This window comes from Oratosquilla oratoria, chromosome 31, assembly GCF_046742065.1.
Source record: "Oratosquilla oratoria isolate Oo_2021 chromosome 31, ASM4674206v1, whole genome shotgun sequence".
In the NCBI taxonomy this organism is placed as follows: Eukaryota; Metazoa; Arthropoda; class Malacostraca; order Stomatopoda; family Squillidae; genus Oratosquilla; species Oratosquilla oratoria.
In genome coordinates this window covers 43,260,976-43,278,015 of record NC_134807.1, presented here as the reverse complement: position 1 = coordinate 43,278,015, position 17,040 = coordinate 43,260,976, and the positions used below count along the sequence as shown (strand labels likewise).

The window sequence follows — 17,040 nt, the reverse complement described above, 5'->3', positions numbered from 1 at the left end:
ATTTGATAAGGTGCCACACAAGAAATTAATAAGAAATATAGAATCAATTGGTGGCATCAGAGGAAAATTATTGGAATGGATGGAGGACTTCTTGACTGGGAGAAAAATAAGGTAGTAATTAGAGACAAATACTTGAAATGGGAAGAAAAGATAAGTGGTGTCCCACAGGGTTCGGTGCTGGCTCCAATCATGTTTGCCATATATATAAACGACATGGATGAAGGAGTGGAGTGTTATATGAATTTCTTCGCAGATGATGCAAAAATACTAAACAAAGTAGGAACAGAGGAGGACTGTGAATGATTACAATCAGACCTGGACAAAATCTGGAAATGGACTCAAAAGTGGAAAGTGAACTTCAATATCAAGAATTGTAGTATAATTGAGTTTGGAAAAAGTAAAAACAGAATATCAAAAAATTATAAAATTGGTGAAGAAGAAATAAAAAAAGTGAACTCTGAAAGAGACCTTGGAGTAATAATCAGCAAAGACATGACACCAGACAAACATATCAACAAAATAGTCTGAGAAACCTTCAACCTATTAAGGTAAATGAAAATGGCATTTGAATATTTGGATGAAGAAATTATTATAAAAATATTAGTTACATTAATAAGACCAAAACTGGAATACGCAGCAACACTATGGACACCCAGTACTAAAAAGAATATAAAGAAATAAGAAAGAATACAGAGAGCAGCTACAAAGTTACCAGCTCTTTCCAAATTAACATATGAACAATGATTCTCCAAATTAGAACTACCAACACTGGAGCAGAGAAGAGAAAGAGGTGATCTACTGACTATCTATAGAATCATGAAAGGAAAGGAAATCCTTGATAGAAATGATTTACTAAAATGTGACAATGGAAAAACAAGAGGACACGAAAAGAAACTCAAAAAGGATAACTATAGAAGAGATCTGAAAAGGAATAGCTTCCCACACAGAGTGCTGGATATCTGGTATGATTTAGATAAAGAAATAGTGTGTGCAAATGTAAAGGAGGATAGGGAGGGAAAGATAGTTACTGTGGGAAGTGCTAAGAAAATGACCGTGATGAGTGAGGAAAATAGAGGAGAAATAAGGAAAGATGAAGTGAAGGCAGTTGTTAAGATGATGATAGCAGGTGAGGCACCTGGACTCGATGGATGCCATGCAGAATGTCTAAAAAAAGGAGGTACAGTGATGGTGGACTGGCTGGTGAGGTTATTTAATGTTTGCTGGAGAGAGGGTAGAGTGCCGGAGGACTGGAGGAGTGCTTGTATAGTTCCACTTTACAAGGGAAAAGGGGACAAGTGTGAGTGTAGTAGTTTCAGAGGGATTAGCTTGTTAAGTGTAGTTGGAAAGGCTTATGGGAGGATCTTGATTGAGAGGATTAGGAGAGGAACAGAGGGAGTGACTGGCTAGGAGCAGTGTGGATTTAGGACAGGTAGAGGGAGTGACTGGCTAGGAGCAGTGTGGATTTAGGACAGGTAGAGGTTGCACAGATCAGATTTTGTGGTAAGACAGATATGTGAGAAAGCTATAGGAAAAAGTAAGGATGTTTTTTGGGCTTTTGTGGATCTGAAAAAGGCTTATGACAGGGGTAGACAAGAAGGCACTGTGGGAGGTTTTGCAGATATAAGGGATAGGAAGAAAGCTTCTAGGAGCTGTCAAGAGTTTTTACGAGAGTAGTACAGCATGTGTCAGGATTAGAAATGGAGAGAGTGAGTGGTTTGAGGTAAAGGTGGGACTTCGTCAGGGATGCGTTATGTCGCCCTGGTTGTTCAACTTATACATGGATAGGGTGGTGCGAGAGGTAAATGCATGGGAGGTGGGTCAGGGATTGGAGATGTTTAAAGAAAATGGAGAAAAGTGGGAGGTCAGCCAGCTGTTGTGTGCAGACGACACTGCACTTGTAGCAGGATCGGAGGAGGGATTGAGGAAGTTGAACAGCCAGGGTGACATAACGCATCCTTGACGAAGTCCCACCTTTACCTCAAACCACTCACTCTCTCCATTTCTAATCCTGACACAAGCTCTACTACTCTTGTAAAAACTCTTGACAGCTCCTAGAAGCTTTCCTCCTATCCCGTATATCCGCATAACCTCCCACAGTGCCTTTCTGTCTACCCTGTCATAAGCCTTTTCCAGATCCATAAAGGCCCAAAAAACATCCTTCCCCTTTCCTATAGCTTTCTCACATATCTGCCTTACCATAAAGATCTGATCTACACAACCTCTACCTGTCCTAAATCCACACTGTTCCTCACCAATTACTCCCTCTGTTCCTCTCCTAATCCTCTCAATCAAGATCCTCCCATAAGCCTTCCCAACTACACTTAACAAACTAATCCCTCTGAAACTACTACATTCACACTTGCCCCCTTTTCCCTTGTAAAGTGGAACTATACAAGCACTCCTCCAGTCCTCCGGCACTCTACCTTCTCTCCAGCAAACATTAAATAACCTCACCAACCAGTCCACCATCACTATACCTCCTTTTTTAAGACATTCTGCATGGCATCCATCCAGACCAGGTGCCTTACCTGCTTTCATCATCTTAACTGCTGCCTTCATTTCATCCTTCCTTATTTCTCCTCCATTTTCCTCACTCATCACTCTCATTTTCTTAGCATTTCCCACTGCAGCTATCTTTCCCTCCTTATCCTCCTTCACATTTAGCAACTCCCTAAAATATCCTGCCCATCTTCCCCTTACTGCCTTCTCTTCCATTATCATCTCTCCATCTGCACCCTTTACATTTTCTTCTCTACTTGATTCGCCTCCTCTTCCTCTCTTACTTTCTTTCCAAAACATCTTTTTATTACTTTCAAAATTTTCTGTCATACTCTTACCCCATTTTACATCTGCTCTCCTCTTTGCCTCCTTTACCTTTTTCTTTACTTCTCTTTTCTCTTCTTTGTACGTATCATATGACTCCCTCGTCTTATTTTGTAACCAATCTGTGTAAGCTCGCTTCTTCTCTTCTACAACCTTCTTCATTTCCTCATCCCACCATTCACTACCCTTCCTTCTATTTCCTCCTGTCCTTCTTGTTCCACACACCATCTTTGCACACTTTGTGACTCCCTCCTTGAACCATCCCCATTCCTCCTCCACACCTAGCTCTACTCTATCCTTCACTCCCTCCCACTCCTTCAGCTTTTTCTTGTACTCCTTCTCCTTTTCCTCTTCATTTAAAGAGTTCACTCTATGCACCTCCCTACCCTTTGGCCCTTTCCTCTTTCTCCATCTGTCCTCCACTCTCAACTTACCTTCCACCAGAAAATGATCTGATATTCCCCCATCCTCTCCCCTTAGCACATGTACATCCTTAACTCTTCCTATCATAATCCTATTTACCACTACATAGTCCATTAACCCCTTCCATACGGTGCCGCACACGTAGGCGTCATGAGGAGCAAGTGGATTCGCGACGCTGCCATATCAGCGTCTTGATTATATTTATTGTAGTCACCCCTGTGTTTTTACATTCTCCCAAATGCGCCCTGAATCCCATTCTCTGTGGTTTTCAAAATTCGCGGGTGAAAGAGAGAACGATCGATATAAGCGGTGACTATATTTTATGATGCGAGTATTATTACGACACATCATACGGCTGGCATTGGCTGCTGCCCGCGAGATTTAAGTCCCGTACTGAAGTGGTTAAAGCTCTATCTTCCACCCTTCCATCCACCACCCTCTCCCATGTGTACTTATGCTTGACTTTCTTCCGAAACACTGTATTTGATATCATCAACTCTCTTTCTAGACACATTTCCACCATCAACTCTCCATTACGATTTTTTCCTGGAACTCCACATTTCCCAACCACTCCATCAATTGGATCCTTTCCTACCCTAGCATTAAGGTCTCCCAGTACTACTACATTTACACTTCTCCCTAAACCCTCTATGCACTCAATTAAATCTATCCAAAAGGCCTCCCTTTCTTCTACACTCTTCTCACTGCCAGGCCCATATGCACTTACAAAAACCCACATCTCCTTTCCCAGTTTCACCTTCATCCACATTATCCTTGAGGAAACCTCCCTCCACTCCACTACACGTTTACCTATCTCTTCACTTACTAGTATAGCCACCCCTTCCCTCCCTCGCCCTCTCTTCACTCCTGATAACCTCCCACTTACACTCCCAAACTTACAATCGCCCTTCCCTTTCAGCTTAGTTTCACTCAAAGCCAACACATCCATCTTTCTTCTCACAAACATACTACCTATCTCTTCCCTTTTACTCTCATCTGTACCACATCCACGCACATTAAAAGACCCAAACCTTAGGGTGCTGGTCCGAGAACTTCCAGACCCTCTTATGCCTTTGCCTTTACTTTTAGGAATGTGCCCTGTGGGGCTACAAGGAGAAGGATGCCTAGTCCCAATCCCCGTCCCTTTCTTCTCGCCTCTTACGATCCAAGTGGGAATACTTGGTGGCAGTATTCTTTTCCCCCACCACAGAAAAAGAAATACTCAGAGAAATGGTACAGGACAGCAACAAGGGGTTGGGGGACAGCATAACGGAGGGACAGTCGTAGTATAAAAGTGTCATCATTTCTCTATGAACAGAGTTTTCCTCTATCATAGACAAAATGATGTGTGGCTCTGGTCCGTAGGGGCGCCCCATATAGACCCTAAAGTATCGACTGCATGCTACTTTGCCACAATAACAAGCAGCCAATACCCCAGGATGCCTAATGAGGTCAGGAGACAATGCCCAGATTCTGCAGGATGATCTTAATAAATTGTTAACATGGTTGGTGAAATGGCAAATGAACTTCAATATCTCTAAGTGTAGCGTGTTAAACGTAGGGCTACACAACCCCAAAAATAGATACAACTTAGATAACACGTTTTTAGAAAAATCTGAGTGCGAGAGGGACTTGGGAGTTCTGGTGAGTCCAGACCTTAAAACCAAGAAGCAGTGCATTAGTGCCAGAAATAAAGCTAACAGGGCATTAGGCTTCATTGCTAGGACGGTAACGAATAGAAGTGCAGAGGTAATTATTAACCACTTCCATACGGTGACGCCTACGTAGGCGGCATGAGGAGCAAGTGGGTACTCGATGATGCCGACGTCACCATCTTGATTATACTTATTGTTGTCGTACCTATGTAATTTCCATTCTCTCTAAACTGGCTTCATCAATTTTCTATAGTTATCAAAATGCACGGGTGAAAGAGAACGAACGATTGAGCACTGACTATATTTTTTATAATGCGATTATTATGACACATCAGGTGGTGATGGATACGGAGCTGCCTATTGTAGGCTTTATGGTCTCTTGCAGTCATCCAGGAGGTGCTAAGATGAGAGGGAGGGTGGAGGGGTGTGGAGTGTATTCAGGGATGGAATGGGTGGGAATGATTTTATGCCTTTTCCTTTTTGGCTACCTCCCTTGTAAGGGGGAAAAAGCCTTGGTATATGTATGTATGTCTTATGTTATGTTAGACTGGAGTATGCTGCAACACTATGGTCACCCAGTACCAAAAAGAATATAAAGAAAATTAAAAGAATCCAGAGAGCAACCATGAAAATGGCCCCAATACTTTCAAACCTGTCATATGAGGACAGACTGGTTAAATTGAAATTACCAATTTTGGAACAAGGACTAGAGAGAGGCAGCTTACTGACTATCTACAGAATCATGAAAGGAACGGAAGTCCTTGATAGAGAGGACTTACTAAATTTGGACAAGAGAAACACAAGAGGACATGAAAAAAACTCAAAAAGGAGTTATAGAAGAGACCTAAAAAAGGTTTTCCATACAGTGGTAGACAAACTGGAAAAAACAATTGTGTGTGCAAAAACCATATACAAATTTTAGAACAAACTAGACACTGCGAGATACAAAGATGGGACAACATGAGCATAGCTTCCCTTCCCATAAGATACAACTAGGTAAATACAAAGCACCTCATTCTACAATGTCCCTCACAAACAATCCCTAGACAACAACACAGTATTTCTTCCTTTAGTGATGTATGAGCCCAACTGTTGACTGGAGCCAGTTACCTTGGAGCTGTAGGTCTCCACCAAGAAACCTGGGTAAATGGACTGACTGAATGAATCAATCACAATCAAAATAATGAGACAGAACAAATACTTTAGGTAAAGAGGATCAATCAATCAATCTGTTGCCCCCGGTCTCTCTTGCAGAGGACCCATGACCTCAATAGAGGATGAAAACCATAATAGGGTTATTTACCTTTGGGTATATGATATGATGTATTTCCTTCTTGAGGCACATTTAGTTGATACAATTGGGAGAAGGATGATAGTCCACAGTCCCCTCCATCAAACCCACATTTTTCTATATTGCATTCCTGTACAACAAAAAGAAAATAGTTCTATAATGAATTTCCTGACATACATATGCTGTATCTTTAAATAAATAGATGCACAGATTTTTTCATCAGTAATAAGGCTGAATGTCATATACTGATACTATAAGGAGAGATGGTTGAGTGTGACAGAAACATTTTCACCCCTTTCATTCCCAGCAAGGAGTGAAATTGACATATAGGTCAATTTCACTCCTTGCTGCTTGAACCATATGAAAATAGCACCTTACATGAATTAAATGAAATGTTGGGGAGCCACAGAAGTATTTACTTAATTATACTGACTGAATTGTAATATCTAGCAATAGAACTATACTCCTGTGTCTCCATTCTCCATTTATGATGTCTAACTTTTTTGGTAAACAAAGGAAATATGGGAGGTGGATAGGAATGGGATGGGTGGGAGTGGGTGCATGTCTTTGATTTGGCTACCTATCTTATATGGGGGAAGAAATACTTGGTATAAAGAGAGGTAGAACTTTTCTGGTGCAAGAGGAATGTCCGTCAACAAAGAAATTACATTTGTTTCCTTGGTTTCATTTCTAACACCTATAAAGGATTACAAAGGAGGAGCATGCCACACATCAAAATCTAACAAGGTGTATTGAAGCATGAAGACATATAGACTTGTTCAATTGCCTTTATACCAAGGTGAGTTACATGAATAAGAGCATAGTAAAGTTAAAATGAAATAATTATAAAATACTCACATAATCACAAAATTTGTCTGCCAACCATGAATCAGAACACGATGGAGAACAGAAAGAATCTTTATTGAACAAGTTATTATCATCAAAGTCGAGGAAATTATGATCCGGATTACTTTCTATACTATTGTCAGCACAATCACCACCATCCCATTGGCAATTGGAGGTGTTACAAGACGTATCACAGTAACCATCACCCAGCCATGAACCTGGGCACCCTGAAGCACACTCAGGCAATGACCAGGCTAAGTAAACCTGCAAGAGTTGAAAAAGAACATTAAAATACACTCACCTCATGTTGCAATAGAAGTACTAAAACACATACATATACCAATGTCTTTTTCCCTTACAAGGGAGGTAGCCAGCAACGAAGACATAAAATCAACTCACACTCATTGCATCCCCACAACCTCCACTTCCATTTGCCGCCCCTCCCTCCCTTTTATCTTGGCTTCTCCTGGATGATGAGTCATCCCTGCATCTTGCCCACTGCCTTGGGTCAGAAGCAATGTAGCAAGACACAGCACATCCACAGCAAGGCAGCTTCATTTAATCAGGACCCCACCCCTCCTTCCCCTCATGTAGAAAAAGAGATGGGGAGAAATCACTTTGGGCTGCGGCAAAATTACAAAGAAATGACAAAGGTGGAGCATGCCAACTGGAGACCTTTTGGTCCATAACTAAGTTGGATGAAAAAAAAAAAATATATATATATATATATATATATATATATATATATATATATATTTATACATATATATATATATATATATGGTAGATAAATAAATAAAAATTATGTTTTTTTTCTTTTTGGCTACCCCCGTGTAGGGGAAAAGCCTTTGGTATATGTAATAATATAAATAATAATAAATGAAATAAATAAATAAATGCACAGGTATAGTTAAACAATAAACAAACAGGTAAATAGTAAATAATAATAAATTAACATTTAACTGATAATAAATGAAATTCAGGCAAATAATTATAAAGACAAATAATAACAAACAAATAACCAAATGATACATAATAAATGGCAGTCATTATAGCATCTTGCTTAGGTACCTATCTAAATGAATCTTATAGCTTCGAACTGAACTATATTCCACTGCCTCTGCAGGAAGTTTATTTCATTCATTAACTACACAGTTAAGTTGTTTCTACCCATTTCCAAATTAAATTTATTTCCTGACAGTTTAAGACCATTATTTCTTGTCTGATTCTCATTCAGTGTGAAAATTTTGTCACTTTTGATGTTGTCAATTCCCTTTAGAATCTTAAAGACCTGTATTAAGTCACCTCTGAGTCTACGCTTTTTAGGGAAAACAGATTAATATGTTTTAGTCAATTTTTGTATGGTTTATTTTTGATATTTGGAATCAGTTTTGTGGTTCGCCATTGTACTTTTTCCAGTTTGTCAATGTCTTTAATGAGATTCGGAGAACATAAGGAAACAGCATATTCCAAATATGGATGAACTAATGATTTATATAGTTTGTTAATGAGAGATGGCATTCATTCATACTCCCTCACCCTCCCCTATTCCCTTCCATGAATCCCACTTTTGCAGAAATATACTAGACATGATCATCGAATACACAATGACTCAATGGGTAAAAGAAAATACCAGATATAGAAATAATGAAGAACCATTGAGACTAGACTGAAATTGTGGATAAAATGGAAAACAAAACACCAATTGGGAAGTGACCACATACTAATTGAGTTTGAACTAAAAGAGGAAATCTATTTGGGAAGAAATGAGAAACACAGAAAGGGAAGACTTATGTACAACAAAACAGATTTTGAGAAACTTGGAAAATTCTTTCAAAAAGTGAACTGGAAAAACTTCTTTAATGAAGAAACAAAGAAGAGAAATGGATATTAAAAGAAATCTATGATGAAGGTATATGTACCAAAACAAAAACAGGAAAAGGTGTACATTAAATGCTGGTACAACAAAAAATGTAGTGAGGCAAAAGATAGAAGAGACAAAGCTTGGAGGAAAAAAAAAAAAAAAGGTAAGTGGCAAATATCAAACTAAGAAATGAATATTTAAAAATATGCAGGGAAGAAAAAATAAACTATGAAAAAGATATAATAGACAAATGTAAGGATCAACCTAAATTATTCTTCAGATATGTAAATGGTAAATTGAAAAATAAACAGGAAACATGAAACTGCAGCAAGCTAATACAGAATATATAGATAGAGAAAAGGGTGAAATTATGAACATTTTAAATCTGTATTCACAAAGAAAAATGCACAAAATTGGGATGAAGGAAAGGGAAAAAGATCCCCCCAATGATATTTGTGACATAGAAAGAAATAAGGAATCAAATAATAAACCTTGAAGTCAGAAAATCACACGGTCCAGACAGAATTGTTAATTGGATACTAAATGAATGTATAGATGAACTAATGGACAAAATATATACAATAGATTGCTCACTCAAAGAAGGAAATATACCACACGATTGGAAAAATGCAAATATTGTACCAATATATAAAGGGGAGGCAAAAGAAGACCCAACAAATAATAGACCAGTCTCCCTTACAAGTGCAATAGCTAAAATATGTGAGAAAGTTATCAAAAGTAGATGGACTAAACATTTGGGAGAAAACAATATACTAAATCCAAAACAATTTGGCTTTAGAGAAGGAAAATCATGTGCCACAAATTTGACTTGTTTTTATTCAAAGTTAACAGATATAATGCAAGAAAGGGATGCTTGGGCAGATTGTGCTTTCCTAGATTTACAAAAGGCATTTCATAAAGTACCACACAAAAAGCTACTAAGAAAACTCAAAATAACAGGTGGTGTACAAGGAAATTTATTGAAATGGATGGAAGATTTCTTGCATGGGGGGGGGGGGGGTGAGGGTGGTGCTTAAAGATAAAAACTCAACCTGGGAAGAAATGATAAGTGGAGTCCCACAATGTTCTATATATATAGATGACATGGATGAAGGTGTGGAATGTTATATGAAATTCTTTGCAGATGATGCAAAACTACTAAAGAAAGTAAGTACAGAAAAAGACTGAATCACTACAAAGAGACCTGGACAAAGACTGGGAATGGAGCCAGAAGTGGGAAGTGAACTTCAAACATCAAGAAATATAGTATAATGGAGTTTGTAAAAAATAAAAAAGAATATCAGGGCAATATAAAATTGATATAAAGGAAGTAAAAAAAACGTTAGCTCTGAAAAGGACCTAGGAGTAATTATTAACCGACATGTCACCACAAAAAAATATAAAGAAAATAGTCAGAGAAACCTACAATTTACCAAGATCAATAAAGGTGGCTTTTAATTACTTGGATGAAGTAATGGTAAAAAAAAATATTAGTCAAACTGATAAGACCAAGATTGGAGTATGCTGCAACACTATAGACACCAGTACAAAAAAAGAAATAAAGAAACATGAAAAAATCCAAAGAGCAATGACAAAGATGGCACCAACAATTTCAAAACTGACATATAAACAAAGATTGTCTAAACTGGAACTATCAACCCTGGAACAAAGAAGAGAAAGAGGAGATCTACTGACCATTTACAGAAGCATGAAAGTCCTTGACAGAGATTTATTAAAGTGGGATAAAAGAAAAACAAGAGGACATGAAAAGAAATTTATAAAGGATGGTTACAGAAGTTCTGGGAGAGAGAGAAAAAAAAAAAAAAAAAAAAAATCCACATGGTGGTGTATATCTGGAACAAATTGGATGAAACAGTAGTGTGTGCAAAAACCATACAAGAATCTAAGAATAAACTAGATGCTGAGAGATACAAGGATGGGTCACTATGAACACAGCTCCCCTTCCTGTATAATACAACTAGGTAAATACAACCATTCTCCACTCACCCCTATCTTCTGTCTTCTCTCATCCTTCAACACACATTCCCCTCTTTCCCAATGCCCCTTTTACCCTATCCATCCAACTCATCCTTGGTTGCCCTCTCATTCTCACTCCTTCCAAACCTCTTTTAAATCTTTCTTTACTCATTCTTTCCATGTGTCCAAACCATCCCAATATTCTTTCATTAACCGTATCTCCCAACCATATAACAAGGTCCTGGAGCTGCAACGTCGACGTCGTGGGACCACCCCCCAACCCCAAGAGTTGGGGGCCAATCAGCAGCAACCACCCCTGGCCATCAGCTCTACGCAGATGGCACCGATCCCCAAGGAGGAGCTACGCCTACCTGGGGGAGTACCACAATCCTTTTTTTCCAACACACAATGTTACGTTTTTTCTGCACTGAGGGATGATTTTCCGGCGATCACCCCTCTTCTTCTACTTTTAGCCGGAGATGTAGAGAGCAATCCTGGGCCCACCACAAAATACACATGCCCAACATGCTCTAAACCCATTACTTTGAGCAGACAGACAAAGGGCTCAGTTCAGTGCAATATGTGCAAAAACCGGGGCCCACCTCACTTGTACAACACTTGCTGACACAAACCAATACACAAACACTTGGACATGTTCTACCTGCCCTCCAATAACCCCACTCCCACCTCCCCAACCACAGCCAACACCCTTACCCACTCCCAATTTCCCTTTGCCCTTACCCCCGATTAGTCTTCCCCTTCCTTTGTCCCCGATCTCTCCTTTCCCCCCCTCTGACCCAGATCCTACACCTTCCCCACTACCACCCCAACCTCAACCCCAAACGGCAACATACAAAACACACAACATCAACATATTACAACACAACATTGACGGTATTAACACTAAAAAACATGAACTTGAACACTTTCTTAAACAACACAACATACACATTGCAATTTTACAAGAAACAAAACTAAGACACTCACACAAAACACCATCATTTCATAATTACACCACCATCAGACAAGACCGGACTGACGGCAATGGCGGTGGACTCATCACCCTGATCCACCACTCCATCTGTTTTGTGGACACAAGTGCCACAACCAAAATTCTCCTCCCTACCACAGATAACACAACAGAAACCCAATCCATTCGTATCCGCACAGGCAACAATTCAACACTGACAATAGTTAACATGTACATTCCCCCCCAATCATCCCCCACAGTTCCAAACACCTTTAGACCTAAACTTAGCCAACTAACCTCAATCCCCAACCTGATCATGGGTGGTGACTTCAACGCCAAGTCGTCTGCCTGGTATGTCGACAACCCTGACACAGACAGAGGGTTTGATATACAGACTCAATTCGACTCATTGACTATCATGAACAACACGCATAATCATACACATATCCCATACCAAGCCCTCTACACTCCCTCCTCTCCTGATATCACCTTTTGCTCCCCCTGCCTAACCCCAACAACATCATGGAGAGTGGTCGGAGCCCTTGGCTCTGACCACCTTCCAATCATCATCACCACCAAAACAAGATGCACCCCAGCTGGCCACAGACACACTTACACCAATTACAAGAGAGCTAACTGGGAAGCCTTTACTGATGAGACAGAACAACAATGCTGTGCACGCTTTTAATACAATCATACAAAATGCAGACAAGAGATACATCCCTAGAGGCAACAGAAAATCACGCAACCCCAACTTCACACCAGAAATCCAAGGCCTCATCGGACAACGTGACACACTTAAACACGATACCCCCACACCTATCCCTCAAAACATAGCAGACCAAATACAAACACTAAACACTGTGATTGCCAATAAAATACATGAACAAAAAACACAAAATTGGCAAAACTTTATCAATACACTTGATCACAAAACAAACACCAGCAAATTGTACAAAACACTCAACAGCATTACACTATCCAACACTAACACTACACGCTCTCACGCAGCAATAATCACAACAACAGATAATCTACCCTCAAACAGACAACAAGCAAACGCACCCATACGTCATTTTGCACAGACGAGCCATCTTACATCTCACCCTGACGACCGACGCACCATTCGACGTAAGAAAGACTTCCCCACAGACTCAGACTATGCACCCTTCATAGACAGTCAGACAAAACTCATAATGCATAATCTCAAGCACTCATCTGCCTGTGGCCCTGATAACATAAGCAACATCCACCTAAAACACATTGGACCACAAGGTATACACGCACTCACAAACATTGCAAACTACAGCTATTCACACAACACTATACCCGACATCTGGAAGCATGGTAAAATAATCACCATTCCAAAACCGAACAAAGACCCAACAATCCCAACATCGCACCGCCCAATCACACTTCTCTGCACCCCCTCTAAAGTCATTGAACGCCTAATACTTAAACTTGTCACACCATATATTCCCCTTGCTGACTCACAACACGGTTTTAGGCCACTATACTCCACAAACACTCTTCTGACAAACCTCACACAAAGGATTTTAGATGGCATCAATTCAGAAAGGCCCCACCACAGAACACTTCTTATAACATTGGACATTAGTAAAGCTTTTGATGCTATCCCCCGCCACAACCTAACAAATAAAATATATAACACAGACATGCACAATAACACCAAAAGATGGCTGGCCAATTATCTGGCAGGCAGGAATGCTCATGTGTCATATAATGGCCAATCATCGCACATAAGAAACATTAAGAACGGAGTACCACAGGGCTCAGTTCTATCCCCCACATTATTTAATCTATACATGCATGACTTACCCACACCAGACACCTCAGAAATACAAATCTCTTCCTACGCAGACGACATAACAATCACATGCACACATCGTAACACAGACAAAGCTGCAGAAATAATCCAGCCTTACCTTGACACACTCAACACATGGTTCATCACAAACAGACTCAATATAGCTCCAACCAAATCTACAGCAACACTTCTCACCAACTGGACAAAAGAACACAAATACATACCTCATCTCTACATCAACAACACTCTAATACCACACACAAACACACCGAAAATTCTTGGTGTAACATACGATACATCCATGTCTTTCAAACAACACCTCACAAACATAAAAAACAAATGCACACCTAGACTTAACGCACTTAAGTCAATCACTGAAACAACATTTGGACAAAACAAAGAAACTAATATAACAATATACAAACAATGCATACGCTCAGTGTTGAATTATGCGAGTCCTGCATGGGCTCCTAATCTCAGTGAGACACACCACAACACCCTTCAAATCATACAAAACAAAGCCCTTTAAACAATTACAGGCTGCACAAATACAACACCTACAGACCATTTACACCATGAGACAAAAGTCCTCAAAGTCAAGGACCACCTCGACATGAGAGGCACACAAACACTTGCTGCAGCCACCACAAACACATCACACCCGCTACACTACATAGCAGAACACCCACACACACCAAGAAACATTAAAACTACACCCAAAGACCTTTATTACGCACGGATACTCTCTTCTCTTCCTCCACAACCACCAAATACCAGCCTCCGGAAACATATTCATAATCATATCACTCACCGCTCCATTAACACACTGAAAGACAACACACTGCTACATGCCAGACCCCCTGATATCCACCCTTCTGAATCCTCTCTCCCACGAAAGGACAGAGTCCACTTGGCCAGACTGCGATGCGGTCACCACCCAGCACTTCTAAGCTACCAGAAGAGGCTGGACGACCGTGTTGTGAACAGCTGCCCAGGATGTAACACTTCACCCCATACCATACAACACATAATGGAAGACTGCATTATACACAATCATGCACGCAAACAACACAACGTACACTCTATAAAGGATTTGTGGGAAAACCCAGTTTCGGCTGTGGCCTTCCTTGGGGAGACGGGACTGCTCGGACAGACAGTCTAGGGAACGACAACAACAACAACAACAACCAAATAACAATATACAAACAATGCATATGCTCAGTGTTGAATTATGCGAGTCCTGCATGGGCTCCTAATCTCAGTGAGACACACCACAACACCCTTCAAATCATACAAAACAAAGCCCTAAAAACAATTACAGGCTGCACAAATACAACACCAACAGACCATTTACACCATGAAACAAAAGTCCTCAAAGTCAAGGACCACCTCGACATGAGAGGCACACAAACACTTGCCGCAGCCACCACAAACACATCACACCCGCTACACTACATAGCAGAACACCCACACACACCAAGAAACATTAAAACAACACCCAAAGACCTGTATCACACACAGATACTCTCTTCTCTTCCTCCACAACCACCAAATACCAGCCTCCGGAAACATATTCATAATCATATCACTCACCGCTCCATCAACACACTGAAAGACAAAACACTGCTGCATGCCAGACCCCCTGATATCCACCCTTCTGAATCCTCTCTCATGAAAGGACAGAGTCCACCCGGCCAGACTGCGGTGCGGTCACCACCCAGCACTTCTAAGCTACCAGAAGAGGCTGGATGACCGCATTGTGAACAGCTGCCCAGGATGTAACACTTCATCCCATACCATACAACACATAATGGAAGACTGCATTATACACAATCATGCATGCAAACAACACAACATACACTCTATAAAGGATTTGTGGGAAAACCCAGTTTCGGCTGTGGCATTCCTTGGGGAGACGGGACTGCTCGGACAGACAGTCTAGGGAACGACAACAACAACAACTCCCTTTCCTACCCCGTTCTTCTCCTCACCTCCTCATTTCTCACTCTATCTACTCTAGTAACCCCCATCATACTTCTCAGACACCTCATCTCAAACACATTCAAACTCCTCTCTTATGTTCCATGTTTCTGCCCCATACAGTGCTGTTGGCACAATCACTCCATACAGTCTCCTCTTAGCATCCATTCCCAAATGTCTATTCCTCATTACACTCTTCAATCCACCAAGGCATTTACTCGCTTCTCTCAATCTACATTCTACCTCCACTTCACTCCACCTTTTCCTGCCACATTTGCACCCAAGTATCTAAAACTATCCACTTCCTCCAGTTGCTCTCCCTTAACCTCTTCACTCCGGGGCACATCGCACGTCTGGCAGCATGAGCTGCTCGACGTGCAATGTTGCGTCATAATAATCGCATTATAAAAAATAAAGTCAGTGCTCAATTGTTCGTTCTCTTTCACCAGTGTATTTTGATAACCATAGAAAATTGATGAAACCAGTTTAGAGAGAATGGAAATTACATAGGTACGACTACAATAAATATAATCAAGATGGCGACGTCGGCATCATTGAGTACCCACTTGCTCCTCATGCTGCCTACGTAGGCGTCACCGTATGGAAGTGGTTAATGCTCACTTCCAGTCTACTGCCACTTTCACCCCTTGTACATCTCATCACCTTACTTTTACCCACATTTATCTTTAGCTTTCTTCTATCATATACTCTCCCAAACTCTGTCACCAACTTCCTCAGTCCCTCCTACGATCCTGACACAAGCGCAGTGTCGTCAGCAAACAACAGCTGGCTCACCTCCCACTTTTCTCCATTTTCTTTAACCGTCTCCAATCCCTGACCCACTACCCTTGCATTTACCTCTCGCACTACCCCATCCATGTATAAGTTGAACAGCCAAGGCGACATAACACATCCTTGACGAAGTCCCACCTTTACCTCGAACCACTCACTCTCTCCATTTCTAATCCTGACACAAGCTCTAATACTCTCATAAAAACTCTTGACAGCTCCTAGAAGCTTTCCTCCTATCCCATATATCTGCATAACCTCCCACAGTGCCTTTCTGTCTACCCTATCGTAAGCCTTTTCCAGATCCATAAAAGCCCAAAAAACATCCTTCCCCTTTCCTATAGCTTTCTCACATATTTGTCTTACCACAAAGATCTAATCTACACAACCTCCATAACCAGAGAAAATATTATCAGGCCAGTTAAAAGAATATGGGGGTCACTCAGCTACAACTACAAAATAAAATCAAGACACTGACACTATCATCCCCATATATACACTCGCTCCTCATGATGCCTAAGTAGGCATCACCATATAAAAGGAGTTAACAGCTTTCATTCTATCCCATATATCTGCAATACCTCCCACAGCCCC

The 17,040-nt window shown here is 40.7% G+C and overlaps 1 protein-coding gene across 2 annotated transcripts in view; it reads right to left on the bottom strand.

Moving 5' to 3' along the window:
• The window catches only part of LOC143041527 (N-acetylglucosamine-1-phosphotransferase subunits alpha/beta-like), a 152,182-nt gene that overhangs the window by 77,313 nt on the left and 57,829 nt on the right, over window positions 1-17,040 (bottom strand). For both annotated transcript variants that reach the window (XM_076213507.1, XM_076213508.1), the window contains exons 10-11: window positions 7,051-7,302; window positions 6,205-6,322 (exon numbers count right to left, since the gene is read on the bottom strand). In XM_076213507.1, the coding sequence (XP_076069622.1) occupies window positions 6,205-6,322; window positions 7,051-7,302 (370 nt within the window). The remainder of the gene's footprint in view (window positions 1-6,204; window positions 6,323-7,050; window positions 7,303-17,040) is intronic.